This window comes from Varanus komodoensis, unplaced genomic scaffold, assembly GCF_004798865.1.
Source record: "Varanus komodoensis strain SLA01 unplaced genomic scaffold, ASM479886v1 scaffold63, whole genome shotgun sequence".
Classification (NCBI taxonomy): domain Eukaryota; kingdom Metazoa; phylum Chordata; class Lepidosauria; order Squamata; family Varanidae; genus Varanus; species Varanus komodoensis.
In genome coordinates this window covers 3011619-3028082 of record NW_025336259.1, presented here as the reverse complement: position 1 = coordinate 3028082, position 16464 = coordinate 3011619, and the positions used below count along the sequence as shown (strand labels likewise).

Here is a 16464-nt window from a genome sequence, read left to right as displayed (position 1 = left end):
TATTATTATTATTATTATTACATTTCTATGCTGCCCCTTGCCGAAGCCTCGGGGCGGCTTACAACACAATAAAATACATTGAAATACAATAGAACATAATAAATTACCATTAAATACAAAAATACGAAAAATACACTGAGTTACAAACATAATAATATAAAATTAAAATTATCAGTATAAAATAAGTAAATAAATAATATTGGAGGAGAAAAGAGAAGGAAGAAGAAGTTGCCCTGGCCAGATCATATGTTTTAACAATTAAAATGATGTTTAAATAAAAAGGTCTTTACCTGGCGCCGAAAAACCAGTAACGACGGTGCCAGGCGGACCTCTTCGGGGAGTGAATTCCATAGGTTGGGCGCCACCGCAGAGAAAGCTCTCCTCCGAGTACTTACTCTCCTAATATCTTTCATGGAGGATTCCCGGAGAAGGGACTCTCCCGCAGATCTCAAAGGGCGGTCGGGCATATACGGACGTAAGCGCTTGTTCAGGTAGCCAGGACCCAAGCCGTTTAGGGCTTTATAGGTCATAATCAACACCTTGAATTGGGCCCAGGCTTCAATGGGAAGCCAGTGAAGCTGACGGAGGACTGGAGTCATGTGAGCATAACGCCCCGTCCCTGTCAGCAACCTGGCAGCTCTATTTTGCACCAATTGAAGTGTTCGGACCGTCTTCAGGGGAAGCCCCACGTAAAGCGCGTTACAGAAGTCTAGGTGGGAAGTCACCAGCGCGTGTGTCACCGTCGCCAGGCAGTCGTACTCCAGGTAGGGGCGCAGCTGATTAATCAGCCGAAGCTGAAGGAAGGCGCTCCTCGCCACCGCTGTCACCTGAGCTTCCAAAGAAAGCTCCGGTCGAGGAGTACTCCTAAGCTGCGGACCTTGTCCCTAAGAGGAAGTGTTGCACCATTCAGGACCAGGTCAAATCCACCCTCTCCGAAGCCCGATCCGCCGACCAACAGGACCTCCGTCTTGTCTGGGTTGAGTTTCAGTTTATTGGCCCTCATCCATTCCATTACCCCGGCCAAGCACCGGTTCAGCACAGCCACTGCCTCACCTGGATTAGTGGAAAACGAGAGGTAGAGCTGGGTATCATCAGCGTATTGATGATTCCGCAGCCCACACCTCCTGATGACCTCTCCCAGCGGTTTCATATAGATGTTAAATAGCAGAGGGGATAGGATGGAGCCCTGTGGTACTTCATGGCATAGCTGCCATGACGTAGAGACATGGTCCCCCAGCACTACCTTCTGGAATCGACCGTTGAGATAGGAGCAGAACCACTGCAAAGCAGTGCCTCCAACCCCCAATCCCGCTAGCCTATCCAGAAGGATACCATGGTCGATGGTATCGAAAGCCACCGAGAGGTCCAGAAGAACCAACAGGGACGCACTCCCCCTGTCCTTCTCCCTGCACAGGTCATCGTACAGGGCGACCAAGGCAGATTCAGTACTGTACCCGGGTCTGAAGCCGGACTGAAAAGGATCCAGATAATCAGTTTCATCCAAGAGTGCTTGGAGTTGTCCCGCCACCACTCGCTCCAACACCTTGCCCAGAAACGGGATGTTGGCCACAGGTCTATAGTTAGTGGCCATCTCTGGATCCAGTGACGCTTTCTTCAGGACCGGTCGTATTACTACTTCCTTTAAAGGGGCAGGCACTCGACCCTCCCTCAGAGAAGCGTTAACCACTTCCAAGATCCAGGTCCCAATCCCATGCTTGGAGTTATTTATTAACCAAGACGGGCAAGGGTCCAATAGGCAAGTGGTGGGACGTACTCGTCCAAGCACCTTGTCCACATCATCGGGCCGCAATAATTGAAATTCCTCCAATAATTTTAGACCAGACGGTAGCATTGGCGTCTCCCCGAGATCTCTGATTCATTAGTGGAGTCCAGCTCGTGACGAATCTGAGCGATTTTCTCCCTGAAATGCCTGGCAAAGTCGTCACAGCGGGCCTTTGAGGGTGGCATCGGATCTTCCTTAGGACCCGGGCAAACCAGGCCTTGTACCACTTGAAAAAGCTCCGCCAGACGGCATTGTGAGGAGGCAATGGAAGCGGAAAAAAACTTCTTTTTCGCCACCTTCACCGCCACAGCATAGGCCCGATAGTGGGCTCTCAAGTGTGTTCGGTCAGATTCATCCCGTGATTTCCTCCACCTACGCTCTAGTTGTCTCCCAACCCGCTTCTTCGCCCGCAATTCAGGTGTATACCAAGGGGAAGAGCGGACTCTGCCCAGTGGGAGAGGACGCTTGGGAGCGATCGTGTCCACAGCCCTGGTCATCTCTCCGTTCCACAGTTCGACCAGAGCCTCGACAGGAGCACCAGTCTTGTCAGCCGGAAACTCCCCCAGGGCCTTCAGGAATCCATCCGGATCCATCCGGCTCCGGGGGCGGGCCCATACAATCAGGTCTGCACTCTTATAGAGGGAGAGGCCGCTCTCGAGCACAAACCTCACCAGGAGGTGATCTGACCATGACAGGGGAGTCAAACATAAGTTCCTCACCCTCAGGTCATCCTCTTCCTGCCCCGTCGTGAATACTGGTCCAGAGTGTGTCCACGTTCATGGGTCGGGCCGATGACGTGTTGAGACAGGCCCATGGCCGTCATAGAGGCCATGAAGTCCTGAGCCGCCCCGGTCCAGACTCGGCATGGAGATTACCGAATTCCGTTCATGGGCTTCGTTTTGGGAGACCCTCTTTGCTCAGACCAAGGCATGCTTGTGTTGCTGCCGTCGTGGCAGGATGAATGTGTCTACACAAATGAGCTTGCACACTTAAGATCATCCATTCCCTGTCCCCTGCCCTTTAATGCAGATTCTCCCCCTGTGTTCTTTCTTTCAGGCAACCTCTGAATGGACCTTAGACTACCCTCCTTTTTTTGCCTGGTTCGAGTATGTGCTTTCACACGTCGCCAAACACTTTGACAAGGAAATGCTGGTGATCCAAAACCTCAACTATTCCAGCCCTGCAACGGTTCTCTTTCACAGGCTTTCAGTCATCTTTGCCGATCTGCTCTTCATCTATGCAGCTCGCGAGTATGTGGATGTGCCCTCCTTGGGGTACAGCTTGTTGTCAGGGGAGGGGGAAAAGGGAGTAGATACAGTGTTGGTATTTGAGAATAGATCTCGTTGTCTTGACCTCCGCCCTTTTGCCCATTTCAATGAATCTGGTGAGGGGCCTCTGCATGCAACAGATGAAAATGAAGACGGTAGTTATTGAGATATTTTTACCCTGTTCCTCAGCCAAAAGAGTCTCCTAGAGCACATTACGATTGATCACCAAAACAGGGCATTTTATAACAAATGCTTGCAATCTGGAAGAACGCCATGCACAAAGCGCAAAGGGGGAGAAAAGAGGAATGAATTAAGTAGACTTTTCATAGGGCCAGTGGAATGGCCCTGGTTCCTCTCTCATCTCCTGGTGGAACAGGCAGTGGAAGTAGAGCAGGCCTTGTTTCTTTTTCCCACTCCTGTCTCCTTTTCTACGTGCCAGTTAGCATCCAGCAGAAAGGGATGGTTTAACTGGGAGTCCTGCATTGAGCAGCCGGTCGAGCCCGATGGCCTTCTTGGCCACATCACCCTATTATGATTCTAGAAGAATGTGATAAGATTGTTAGGACTTCATTTCCCTATTTTCTTCCTGTCCAGATGTTCCAGATGTATAAACGGAAGGCGAGGTGGAAAGGACATTCTGGAGAGCCCTCCCTTTGTTCTCACAGTTCTCCTCTTATGGAATTTCGGCCTCTTAATTGTGGACCGTATCCTTCCAGGTCAAGAAGTTGGGTTAGATTGTCTTTACTAATTACAGGTATTGATGTGAAATACCTCTCCAGCTCTAACGAGAACTGGATCTTTTGAGCTTATGGCCAGGTAGATTCATCACTAGCCATCTAATTGATGGAAAAAGACATAGTGAAGGAAAACAGTTTAAAATGTTGCTTCAACTACAGTCTAAAGCGTAAATCCTTCCTTGACTCAGTCTCAGATATTCACTTTCAGTACAATGGGTTCCTCTTTGGATTCATGCTGCTTTCCATTGCACGACTGTTCCAGGTAATGCATCCCCGACTCTTGTAGGCTAACAGGCATTCCCACCTCATCCGGAACAGACCTCAAGCCATCCAGGTTTAAGTGCAAATCCTAATTGGCTTCAAATGTTAAAAGATGTGAATAAATATGGTGGAGAAGGAGGATTGCAGGGCATGTGAGATCTTATTCCTTGCTTGTTTATCTCTTTACACTGGCTAAAAAGATGCCGGCGCTGTTCCAGTTTCCTGCAGCCACAGCACCGGAGTGTCGAGAAGGTGGCCAGTTGGGTGCATGCGTTGCTGCCCTTGTGTCATTCTGCTAGAGTCCGCAGGGGTCTCTCGAACCTGCGCTCTCAACATGCCATTTCAATCATACGGGTCTGCTTGTATGTGCTGAATTATTTTCCAAGGAAAAACAGGAAAAGCTAAGCCTATGAGAACAAAGAAGACAGGGCATAATTTTTAATTAGTTAATTTGCTAGCTCAACACTGGCCATTCAGGGCGCATCAACAGCATGGGAAAAGGAGATAGTCTCCACCTGGGCATTCCTGCCAGACACTAAGGTCATTTTCAGAGGCCATCCTCGGGATACCTCCCATCAGATGAGGTGGGTGTCTGATTGTTAAAAAAAGGACCTTTAGTAGTGGCTGCCTGTTAGTGAAATACCTTCCTTAGAGAGTCTTGTCTGGCACCTAAATTGCAGTCTTTCCAGCAATACATAAACATCTTTCTTATTTCCCCAGACTTTTCAATTAAAAATAGCCTATTTTATTGCTTTTTAGACCCTCACAGGTTTTATGTTTATGCTGTTTTAACTAACATTTTTAAAGTTGTGCATTTTTATATTACAGTGTGTCATTTCTTCCAAAACCCAGACAACTTATTGTAAATGAACAGTATAAAAATACTGTTGAGAAATAAATCTTTACAGAAAATGGCCCAGTCGGTTTGCCTAGCCGGTGCCTTTTTTACGAGGCTGTTTCAAGGTCCTGGGTACTCCATCTGCAGCAAAAATACTCTGGTTGGATCATCTCTTATAGGCTTGAATAGTCATGTTCTGAGTCTTCCTCTGGGTTTGACCAGCAGGAATGTTATGAAAAGGGCACAAAAGGTGCATCTTAGGACACCATCCCATAGTAAGCCACAGGAAGCAGCAGGAAACATTCAGGGGATCTCAGGCATCTCCCTTAAAAGGATTTGAAAGGTCAAGCTGGGAAAGAAGACCGACAGGCGATACGGCAGAGGTTTACAAAATTATGCATGGTGTGGAAAGGCGGATAGGGAGGCATTTTTCTCCCTCTTTCGTCATGCTGGAATCCAGCAATGTTTAATGAGGGTGATTGGTGGCAGTTGAGAGCCAGTGTGGCATGGTGGGTGGGGGGCTGGGCTGGGGTCCAGAGAGATCCAGGTTCTAGTCCCCTCCCGACCATGAAGCCCACTAAGAGAGCCAGTGTGGTGCAGTGGTTAAGAGCCTGGGACTGGGACTCAGACGATCTGGGTTCTAGTCCCCGCTCAGCCATGGAGCCAACTGGGTGACTTTGGGCCAGTCACAGACTCTCAGCCCAACCTACCTCACAGGGTTGTTGTTGTGGGGATAAGATGGAGGAGGAGATGTAAGCTGCCTGGAGCCCTTTGTAGGAAAAGGCAGGATATAAATCGATTAAATAAATAAATAATGAAATAAGTGACTTTGGACCAGTCACCCGCTATCCCACCTCACAAGGTGGGTGTTATGATGATAAAACGGACTGGAGGAGGATCATGTAAGCTGTTCTGGGTTGCTTGTAAGAGGGGGGGAAAGGTAGGATATAATAATTATGTAATAATAATCATTCCAAACAGATAAAAGGTAGTGTTTTCCTACATGGCACATAGTTAAACTGTGGGATTCACTTCCACAGGATGTAGAGATGGCCATTAGTCTGGATGCCTGTAAAAAGGAATTGGATGAATTCCCAGAGGATAAGCTACCCATGGCTGCTATTGCCTCTCTCTGTATGCTGCCTTCAGTATCAGAGACAGTATGCTGGGGAATGTGAGTGGGAGGATGCTCTGACACACAGCTTCTGCTTACGGGTTTCCCATCAGCGGCTGGTTGTCCACCATGTGAACAGAATGCTGAGCTAGATGGACCTCGGGTCTGATCCAGCAGGACTCTTCTGATGTTTTTAAAGTCACCTCTGTCAAAATCTTGGAGAGCTATTGTCCGTCAGAGGAGATAATAGAGAACAAATGAACGTTTACACTCGTCTGTTTCATGTGCTCCTTCGATCCTTCCCACATCATTGCTTATTTGCTTGCTGCAGCTGCCTTGAGTCCCAGTCACTGGGAATAGGTGGGATATAAATAAAAATAATAAAAGTATTCATCTGATTTAAAACTTTTCTATACCGTCCCATCACAAACGTCTCAGGACAGTTTACACGACGTTAATCAAATAGAATAGGAGCAGTAGGGACAGCAGCACGAGGCCAGATGTCGGGCATGCACTCAGCCCTCCAGCAGGCTTCTGCCTTCATGCTGGAGGCTTGCTCCCGCATTGTGGTCAGCGTGCTAGAGGCTGCTGCCAGGACTTGCTGCCCAGCCGGTGTCCTGCACTCCTCTGCACGAGGTTCAGAGACCTCATTCCCTGGAGCATCCGCCTGACCTGTCTCTTCTCCGCCCCACTTCCCTTACAGAAAAGGTACCTGGAAGGAGCTCTTCTCTTTGCCGCCCTTTTGCACTTCAAGCACATCTACCTCTATGTCGCCCCGGCATATGGCATGTTCCTGCTCCGGTCCTACTGCTTCACTGCAAATAATCCGAGTAGGTCATCGAGTCCAGGACCGGGGGCGGGTGGGTCACACTGGCAGCTGGCCTGCAACAGTTCACACGGATGTTTGCAGCCTTAAGACTGCTTTTTAAAAAGCCATAGCAGCCTGATTTCCCCTAGTTGCTCATCATCATCATCTTATTTTGCATAATTTCATACTTGTTTTGAATAACTGGGTGAGGTCCTGGTTTTTAGGTTGTTTGGGGTGACTTTAGTAAGTGTGTATAGTTGTATAATTATGTGTGCATGCACATCTAAGCTATCTCACAGGGTTGTTGTGAGGATAAAATTGAGAAATGGAGGTTTATGTACATTTTTATCAGTGCCATCTGTATGCGTTCTGCCTAAAATAAAGGGCACTGAGGGTGGCTTAGAGAGCCAGTTAAAATTGATTAAAACAATAGAGGATGAGGAGAATTAGGTAAGCTGCCTTGAGTTCCTTGGAAGGAAAAGAGGTGGAAAACAAATATTATAAATAGAGTAATATAATAAAATACAACAGAAGCAACAATTACAAGAAAAAATGACTGAAAACAGCTGGCCAACTGCCAGATCAACTTGCAGGCTAAAGGTCATCTTAAATAAAGCAATCTTTGCCTGCCATGTATATTACATGTATATATTCGCGCAAAGTTATGCAGGAATGTGTCTCAGTTCTCAGAGGACAGCACTGGTGTATAAGGGGGGAGATAACAGCCATAGCTTTATGACCCCCCAGCAGGGCAGTGGTTGTCCAGGTTAGTAGAGCCATCCTTTTTATAGCTAGCCTAAAACTCAGAGATGCTTCGAAGGATTTCTTGCTCCTTCCACACATCAGTGCCTGTATGGGCTGAAATCTCTCCTTTCCTCTAGACGGATCCGTTCGGTGGCGCAGCTTCAGCTTTCTTCGCTTCACTGCTCTGGGCTGCATTGTTGGCCTCGTCTCTGCCCTTTCACTGGGACCATTCGTTGCTTGGGTAAGTCAGAACCCCCAATCTTCCTTAAACTCAGTGCTTTTTTTGTCATAGAACGCACCGGAATGGAGTTCCGGCACCTTTTTTCAACAGATTTTCCAAGTTTTAAAAGAAACTTTTGAAAATTCGATGTTTGGTCCACGTGGATTTGAATCACCCTGTTGAGCGTAGCAGGTCAGCGGCAAAATCATTAAAATGGTGCGTGCGGGCCGCTTGAGTGTTGAGTCCGATGCATGCGCACTTCATCCACGCTGGTTGTGATGGTGCTGCTCGGCTTGTGATTGGTCGTGTGGTCGCACACTGAGTGCTTACCGCACACAGCGACCGTTATGTTTCGTTACACAACTGATGTGTGTGAGTGTGTGTACAGTGATCGACTACGTGCGAAAGGTAAATAATTTCATTAATTCCGGCACCCTTTTTCTTACAAAAAAAGCACTGCTTAAACTACCCACTCTTCAGCTGCTGCTTCCCAAATGATAAGGCTCTCCCTCCCCACTCCCTCCCCCGTCTTGAGAATGGGGAAGGGATGGTGGGTTCCTTATCTGCAACATCCCTCTGTGGATGGAAAGCTGAAGCCATCAGGAAAATCATCAGCAAGACACATCTTTCTCTCTCACATATAAGAAAGAGTTCGGGAGGGCAAGCTTCCAAATCAGCAATCCCCACCTCTCCACCGCTAAGTTCCAGGTGGTACCCGCCCGAGAGGGCTCTACCAACTGCTCTGAATTGGCTCTTGAGGATGACAGCAATGCAGAGCAGCCCATCTCTGGAAATCTAGTGTGGGAAACATTCTTTAGATAGTTTGTATGTTTGCATTTTAATTTATAAAATGATTTTCTGTTCAAAGGCTCTGAAAGCAGCTATCAGCAATTTAAAATTATTGTGCACCAGTAAACCCTAAAGCAGAGTCAATGTCCTGTTAAGCTGTGAACATAACAGTTTTGCCTTGGTTTAGTTCTGAACAGGAAGGCTAATACTCTTTTTCTTCTGTTTAGGGCCAGCTTCCTCAGGTGCTTTCCCGCCTCTTCCCTTTCAAGAGAGGTCTTTGTCACTCATACTGGGCTCCCAACTTCTGGGCTGTGTACAATGTCCTGGATAAAGCTCTCTCCGTTGTTGGTACAGTACCTTAATCCTGCATGTCTTAACTGCAAATATGCTTCCCCTTCTCAATGCAAGAATGCCCAAAACCCGCACTGATTTTCACATTTCCTGAAACCCTTTTCTCTTCCTCACCCTCCCAGACCTCCTACTCTACATAAGTATCCCCCATCCATTCAGCCAAACAAGCGCAGAACCCTCCAGGTTTCTCCCAGGCTTTTCCCTGCTGGTCTATGTCCCTGATCCTCTAGCTGGGTAACCACCATTCCTCCTGGCTCCCTGTTGTCCTTGAACCCTGATACCTGGACCCTGATTGTCTGTAACACACACGCCCTGTTTTTCAGACAGGCGACAAAGCTTCCTTTCTCTCTTTCTGGTGCCTGGACATGCTGCTGCGGAGTTAAAACGCAGGTCTTCAGTCGCCCATCACCTTCATTTCCTAAGAATGTTTCCCTCAGCCCCGCAGAGAGCTTTGGCTGTGAGACAATATAGAAATGAAATTGTTATTATTAACACTGCCCACTGGCATTAATGGGAAGTGAAAATGGCAATGGCTCAGAGCTCTCGCTTTGTTTTGAAATTATCCCCGTTAAGAAAATGAGGTACTTTTCTTTAAAAAGAAACAGAACAAGAAAAAGTGGAAAGGGTGGGCACTAAGAAAGATAATGGGTGGGTACCACGTTGGCTACTTCTGGATCAAATTTCTCAGCCCAGAGAAGAGCTCTTGAATGCATGCTTCCATAGCATCTGCTCTGGTTGTGCAGATTATGGAGTTGCAAGATTTCAGATGGGAACTTGATACTAAAAAACCTGTCGTCATTTTGCTTGAGTGTATCCTCTCTGTTGTGTCCACTTAGGCATTTTAACGGAACATCTTAAAAAAAACTGGGGCCATGATCCTAAGCTTATTTATTTATACATAAATAGCATCGAAACAAGCCACTGGACTTAAACCAAAATATACCTTTTGGTAAAGTTGACACTGTGCAAGAGAAGCTAACTGACCAGTTGACTGAAAATGTGATCGTGCTCCTAAACAAACCTCGTTTTTGCTTCCAGGTCAGAAATATAAATTCCTTGACCCCACGAAGATGCCCAGAGCTGCCATGACCGGAGGGCTGGTCCAAGAATTTCAACACGTAGTCCTTCCTTCGGTGACCCCACTGGCTGCTTTAATCTGTACTGTCATCTCTATGCTGGTAAATGCAAATCACCCTGGCTGCCCAGCTTTGGTATGTCCGCAACTGCTTGAGGCATAATGCACGGGGATCTCTGATGCATGGAAACGAAACAGATGCATTGCCTTGCATGCAACAGAAAGTTGGTGCCATTGAATATCCAGCCTCTTCTGATTCCTCCCCGTGCATTGGGCCTTTGAAAATGGCTGCCTCTGCTCTTGGAAGCCTAACATTCAGCAGTGCAGCGGATGAAGCTGTCCCTGATGGACTATGGGGAACACCTTTGCATTCTGCACTTCTCTGGGATGGGTCCCTTTTAACGTTCAGGCTTGGCAGCTCTACCCTGGCTGTGTTGACAGTTCTGCACTGGCACAGATGGGCTTGGCGGAAGTGTTAAATCAGAAGAGTTAAAACACTGGTGCTGAGCAGATGGACGCGTGGCCTGATCCAGCAGGGCTGCTCTTACTTTCGTGGATCGGGAGGGCAAGGGGCTCAGAGTTGGGAGCTACTGTCAGCACAGAGTGGATTCACACGATCACAGCGGGAACATGTCACTGTGGTTTATTTCCTTGCCAGATTGTGCTGCTTGTGAGCCACCCAATTAGCATAATTGCCCTCACTGGGTATGGGTGGCTGTGCTGTCTGAACCCAGCAAGGTCAGGAGGGTGCTGGCCTGGCTCACAAGTCACCCAGCCACCCTAGAACAAGCCCTGGATTTCAGGATGTTCTGTGAACTGCTCTGGCCATCCACCTTCACCAGGTTCAGGCATCAAAAGAGCCCATGTCCAACAAGGGTCTTTCTGCTACTTAGGCAGCTCACATATGTGAGTCCACGAGCCTGCAAACTCAATCCATGCCTTCAACAAGAGGCTCAGCCTTTTATATTTTGCATATTATTTTAAACATGGCTCCATTTCCCCTTCTTTCTTGCTCTCAGAAGAAGCTTGTGGCACCATTGAGACCATCAGCCAGTTGAAAGCCAGTGGGGGGCAAGATGCATACTATATTTTTCCACACGCTCTTAGAACCACAACTCCTAGAGTTCCTGGTTGGGAGCCAAGCCAGAGAAACTGGTGTGAAGCGTAGCTGCTCCTAGAATCTCCGCAATTCCCTTTGGTATCACAAAGCAGCTTAACAAAAGCTCGAGGTCAGCAGGGACTTGTCCCTCACACAACAGAAACGGGAAGCTTCCACTGAACGAACAGCTCTGTGCCCGATGCCGAAATGCCCACTGAACCTTTGTTTCTGCCTGTCATTTCTAGCCCTCTGTTTTCTGTCTCTGGTTTAAACCCCAAGGGCCCAGAGGCTTCCTGCGATGCTTGGTGCTCTGTGCTCTCAGCTCTTTCTTGTTTGGGTGGCACGTCCACGAGAAAGCAATACTCCTCGCCATTCTTCCGTTGAGGTAAGAGCTCTGATGATGTTTAAAACCATCCCAAGCGAGTTTTTCAGGTCACATTCAGCTGAAAAAGACACCCGAGGTGACACGGGAGCTACAGTGTCTGCTTCCTTTGAGCAGATGGCTCGTTCTGCACAGAACTGACCTTACGGGGGCTTTTGTGTGGCTATTTGGACCATTTCTGTGCTATTCCTGGCCAATTTATGTAGAGTGTTGAAAGAGTGTCTTGCTGCCGCAGGAGCATCTGGGTAAAGCTGCAAGGTGGGTGGGTGAGGCTGCAATCCTGCACCTGCTTTGCTGTGAGGAAGCTCCGCTGAACTCAGTGGGGCGTGTTTCCATATGAACATGCGTCGGCTTATGCTGGCAGCGGGTGGCAGTGGCAGCACAGAGAGAAGACTGGATGAAGAAAGCTGAAAGAGACCCCACAGTGGCTGCTCTTGAACAAGTCCTGTTTGCTTTTCAGTTTGCTGTCTGTGGAGCGATCAAGAGATGCTGGCATCTATCTGGTGCTGTCTACCACAGGACACCTTTCGCTCTTCCCTTTGCTGTTCACAGCTCCAGGTAAGTCTCCCCTGTCACCTTTCCTGCCTTAGCTTTCTTAAAATACAACTAAGCTTTGCATGCTGGCCAGTTTTTGCTCTTTTCCCCTCTCCTTTCTTTTGGGCCACTTTGCACCTCTTTCTTTTCCTTCTGTTCTTCCTTCTTCCTTCCTTTTGCTCTTGCTCTTTCTTCCTTTTTCCCTGTTCCATACTCCTTTTTTTGGTCTTTCTACTCCCCTTCCTTCACTTCGCATTTTCAGGAGTTCCCTGTCCATTCCTAGGTTAATTTCAGGGGAGAGATGGTTGGTCCATACAAAGCATTCCCGAATAGGTGTACTCAGCAGTAAGTTCTAGTGACTTCAATGGAACCTACTGTTTAGTGATTCTGTTCTTCCTAATTGATACTATCACATTTATACTCACTCCACCTTTCTTCCTCTTGCAAAAAAAAAAAAACCCAAGGTGGCTTACTAAGCCCTCCTCTCTATTTTATCCTCACAAAAACAGCCCTGCGAGGTAGGATAGGGTGAGAGTCCATGACTGGCCCAAAGTCACCCTGTTAGCTCCATGGCTGGTTGGGAGCTAAAACCCAGATTGCCTGCATCCCAGTCCAGTACTGTAACCACTACGCCACCCTGCCACTCGACCTTCCGAAGCAGCAGAAGGTGAAGGCGGGAACCAGAGCAGGAGAGCGACTTGCACAGCAAAAAGGGTGGCCTGCAGAGCGGCTTTCTCTGGGGCAGCAAAATGCCTTGGACCAGCCCTGTGACTTTTTGTCTTCATTTGCATCCTATTGTTTCTTTTTTCACCCTGAGGCTGCACATTTGAGGCTTTTCTCTAACTGCTGCAAGGTTCCTTGGGCTGGGAGGGTCACTGAATGTATCACCCATCCACCCATCGGTAACAAAGAAAGCATGCTTTTTTCCCCAGAGCTGTTTATCTTGCCGTAGGCAAATCAGAAGCATTTGCACACATAATTTGCGGATCTTCCCTTGTGTTTCAGAGCTGCCAATTAAAATACTGCTCATGTTGCTCTGCACAGTGTACAGCTTCTCCTCGCTGAAGGCCATCTTCAGGTAATGACTGAATAAGCCATTGCTATGCCGGGAAAGAGAAAACTCTTCTCTAAATTGCTAGGAGGGCCGGATTACGCGCATCATGCAGTCTGACCCTGTGGATGTTTAGTCAGACGGACTGGTTCCTCCCAAGTACAGATGCACGAAATGGCTGGTGTGCTCTTGAATCTTCTGTGTGCTTTTTTCAGAAGTAGGTTCCACTATGTTCATGGCGCTCATTTCCGTGCAAATGTGTTTAGAACTGCAGCTTATTGAGGCAGGAAGGCCTGGAAGGTGCAAAACCCCAGTGCTGGCAGTTCTGTCTTGTATGAATATGTCTTTACCCCGAAGTAAGTCTTAATGTGTTCAGTATCTCTTATTCAGAAGTAAATATGCTTAGAATTGCAGCCTGAAACTAGGTTCATATTTGTTTGGCTCAATGGGTTTTATTCTGCTACAGAGATTAGAGTATCAATAACACTGGAAGCAAGGAAAGCAAGTGCTGGTTTAAATTAACTGTGTCTTTAATAAGAGACATGCAATGGTTCTCATTAATTCCATGTAATGGATAAACTTGAAAAGGCATTTCCAGAACAAACAGTTCCTGATAACAAGTGAGTCATGACATGTGCTGGGGGTGGGGAGGGGGAATTAAAGACCTATCCTACTTTACCAGGGAGAACATTCATTTTCAGTTTAACAAATAACTTTCAAACTGAGCTGTGATCAAAACTCCTTTCCACCAAGTTGTTGCTAGGAAAATGTTATCCGTTCACTTTTCCATGTCTGCAATTCCCTGAAGTTCTAGAGGATCATGGATGGGACTAGAGGAGGAAAAATTTGTCTTGGTCCTAAATAGGTCACATTTGAGATACCAGAATTGCAGATCTGACTCTACACGCATGTTACATGTTTTCCAGGACCTTGTACCAACTTTGCCATATATGAGCTAAACATGCCATAATAAACAGGAATGAATTCATTTTATCTTAATTGTTAACACCCAGGCTGTCTTCTTCAGTGAGTTAGGATGCAAAATCCATCAACTTCCCAATATCCCCTGCCAGCCATGACAGCTGGGAATTATTGGCATTGTGGGCCTTGTTTTTCCTCTAAACATGCACCCTTTCTCCTTAGAGCCAGCTTGGGTTTTGTTTAGTTTTGCTTTCCCCTCTATAGGAACACTGGCATACTGTTTTCATTTTGGCCTCCGATTTGTCTTTGCATTTAGGTACTGCTTTTTCCCTGTAAGACATTTTCACACCTTTGCAAAGCACAGAAATGACCTTAAAATGCAGCAGTTTCTTAAAGCGATAACCCTTGAAGTAATTATCCCATTTTCTCTACCTATAGGAAAGAAGGGCCTCTGCTTACCTGGCTGGAAACAACCTATCTCATGGGGCTGATACCTCTAGAAATCTTTTGTGAAATCGTTTTTCCTTTCGTTGCCTGGCTGCAAAAGTTTCCCTTCCTCCCTCTATTGCTCACTTCAGTTTATTGTGCTCTGGGCATCATGTATGCATGGGTCAAATTGTACATCTCTGCCTTCGTGGGACCACCAGCCATCAGGCGAAAAGGGGAATGAGGGTGTTTACAACAGACTATGTCCTCAGGGATCCTTCCAAAAAATCAAATTGTCTGAAATCGTGGTGGCAGCTGCATCACAGCACTGTGTCCGGTTCATTTAAGGTTGCTCCGTCCTGCTTCAGAAATGCTCCCATTTCTCTGAAGGTCCTGGAGGAAGAAAGTGTTCTGCAAATACAGTTAAGGAATCCTGGACAATTTTCAGGGTGAGAAGGAGGTGGTTTGTGAGCTTACAAGCCTAGTTTACAACAAGACTTTTAAATCGGACGTTAAAAATGGAATTGGAGTTTCCTTTTTAACTTTCAGTTTGATCTGAACGAAATATTGGTTATCTTAATGGGTCCATAGTTGCTCATACCCTGAAGGTTACTTGAACAACAGGATTGCTCGTCTCCAGAATGGAAACTTTATTATAATCATGCATGGTAAAAGATGTGAATAAAATACTTTTATACGGAGACTTGCTTGTGGAAAAAACAGTTGCAGATGGGTATCACTCTGCACCTGTGCTTCTGTTTTTATACAATAAATATTGATGGCGCATAGAACTTTTAGATGCTGCATGGACCATCCATGTTCACAGGCAAAGGTGCAAAGTGCCATTGGCTGGTAAGCAACTGCTCATGGTGCCATCTTGTGGAGCACACCTGGGTGAGATGGAAGCCTCTGAAGATGGAGGCGTCTGTGAATCCAGTGCCCTGAGACCCTGCAAGCCGGGTAGGAGGAAGATGAGGACAGTTTGCACCAATGTGTCTGATTTCTGGACTGTAGACAGTCTCTGAAGCTGGTGGGATTGGGGCAGGAAATACCACAGGGTTCTTCATATTCTGGATGCTCTCCACCCTACCCTACTCCACTCTACTCCAGTCCACTCCACTGCACTCACCCCTTTTCCTTCCTTCATGGCCATGTTTGCAGTTTTAGGAAGCAGCCAGGTCTAACTGAGCTCAGAGCAGAGACTGGCCTTGGAAAGGAGATCCCAAAGCATTCTGTGGCCACTGGGATTCTCTGCTGGGACAGGAGGACACATCCTGGGAAATGCCAAAGCTCAAAGTTACCTGTCGTGTGTGTTGAACATGCACAAACACATTAAAATGCTTGTATATAAATTTTAACCATACCAGCTTTTCTTTGGGTATAAACTCAGCTGAAAAAACTCATGTATTTTATTGTATTTCCGCCCTGAGACACTGTGAAGGGAGGGATATAAAAGCTTGAAATAAATATTAGAAACAGTATCAAGCAGTAAACCTAAACCTAGAATAACAGAAAAATCACAGGAACTAGCAATAAGCAGCAACCTATAAAGGAAAACTAATGATTAATACCAAAAACTAGTTTCAGACATTTCTGAAAGAGGTTTTCACCTGGTGCCAAAATTCACACCATGTCGGGAAGAACTGGAGCAAGATGTTCCATAAAGTGGGTGCTTCCCTTGGAAAATTGCTCCTGCTAAAAATACAATTGGCAGGGGCACCTGGATTATTTAATCTAAAGGCAAATTTATATCCTGCCTGCCTGCCTGCCTGCCTGCCTGCCTTTCTTTCCTGGCTTGCATCATTATCCTCCTCTCAATCTTATCCTCACAGCAACAACCCTGTAAGTTCTGACTGGCCCAGTCACCCAGTTGGCTCCATGACTGAGCAGGGACTAGAGCCCAGATTGTCTGAGTCCCAGTCCCACACTCTTAACCACCACACCACGTTGACTCCCCTCATTTGTTAAAGGGAGTGTGTTAAAGGGAGTGTATCATTTGGGTAGGTAATGACATGTACCCAAGTTCCAACTGAATTCCAGTTCATATGAAAGAGCCAGAACTT

The 16464-nt window shown here is 46.9% G+C and overlaps 1 protein-coding gene across 1 annotated transcript in view; it reads left to right on the top strand.

The window, feature by feature from the left end:
• Nucleotides 1-15100, top strand: part of ALG8 (ALG8 alpha-1,3-glucosyltransferase) — a 20012-nt gene extending 4912 nt beyond the window's left edge. The window contains exons 3-13 of the mRNA XM_044450209.1: nt 2840-3033; nt 3646-3755; nt 3983-4050; nt 6705-6831; nt 7691-7794; nt 8790-8910; nt 9952-10091; nt 11333-11472; nt 11930-12027; nt 13009-13081; nt 14414-15100. Of these exons, the coding sequence (XP_044306144.1) occupies nt 2840-3033; nt 3646-3755; nt 3983-4050; nt 6705-6831; nt 7691-7794; nt 8790-8910; nt 9952-10091; nt 11333-11472; nt 11930-12027; nt 13009-13081; nt 14414-14645 (1407 nt within the window). The 3' untranslated portion in view covers nt 14646-15100. The remainder of the gene's footprint in view (nt 1-2839; nt 3034-3645; nt 3756-3982; nt 4051-6704; nt 6832-7690; nt 7795-8789; nt 8911-9951; nt 10092-11332; nt 11473-11929; nt 12028-13008; nt 13082-14413) is intronic.
• The last annotated feature ends 1364 nt before the right edge of the window (nt 15101-16464 follow it).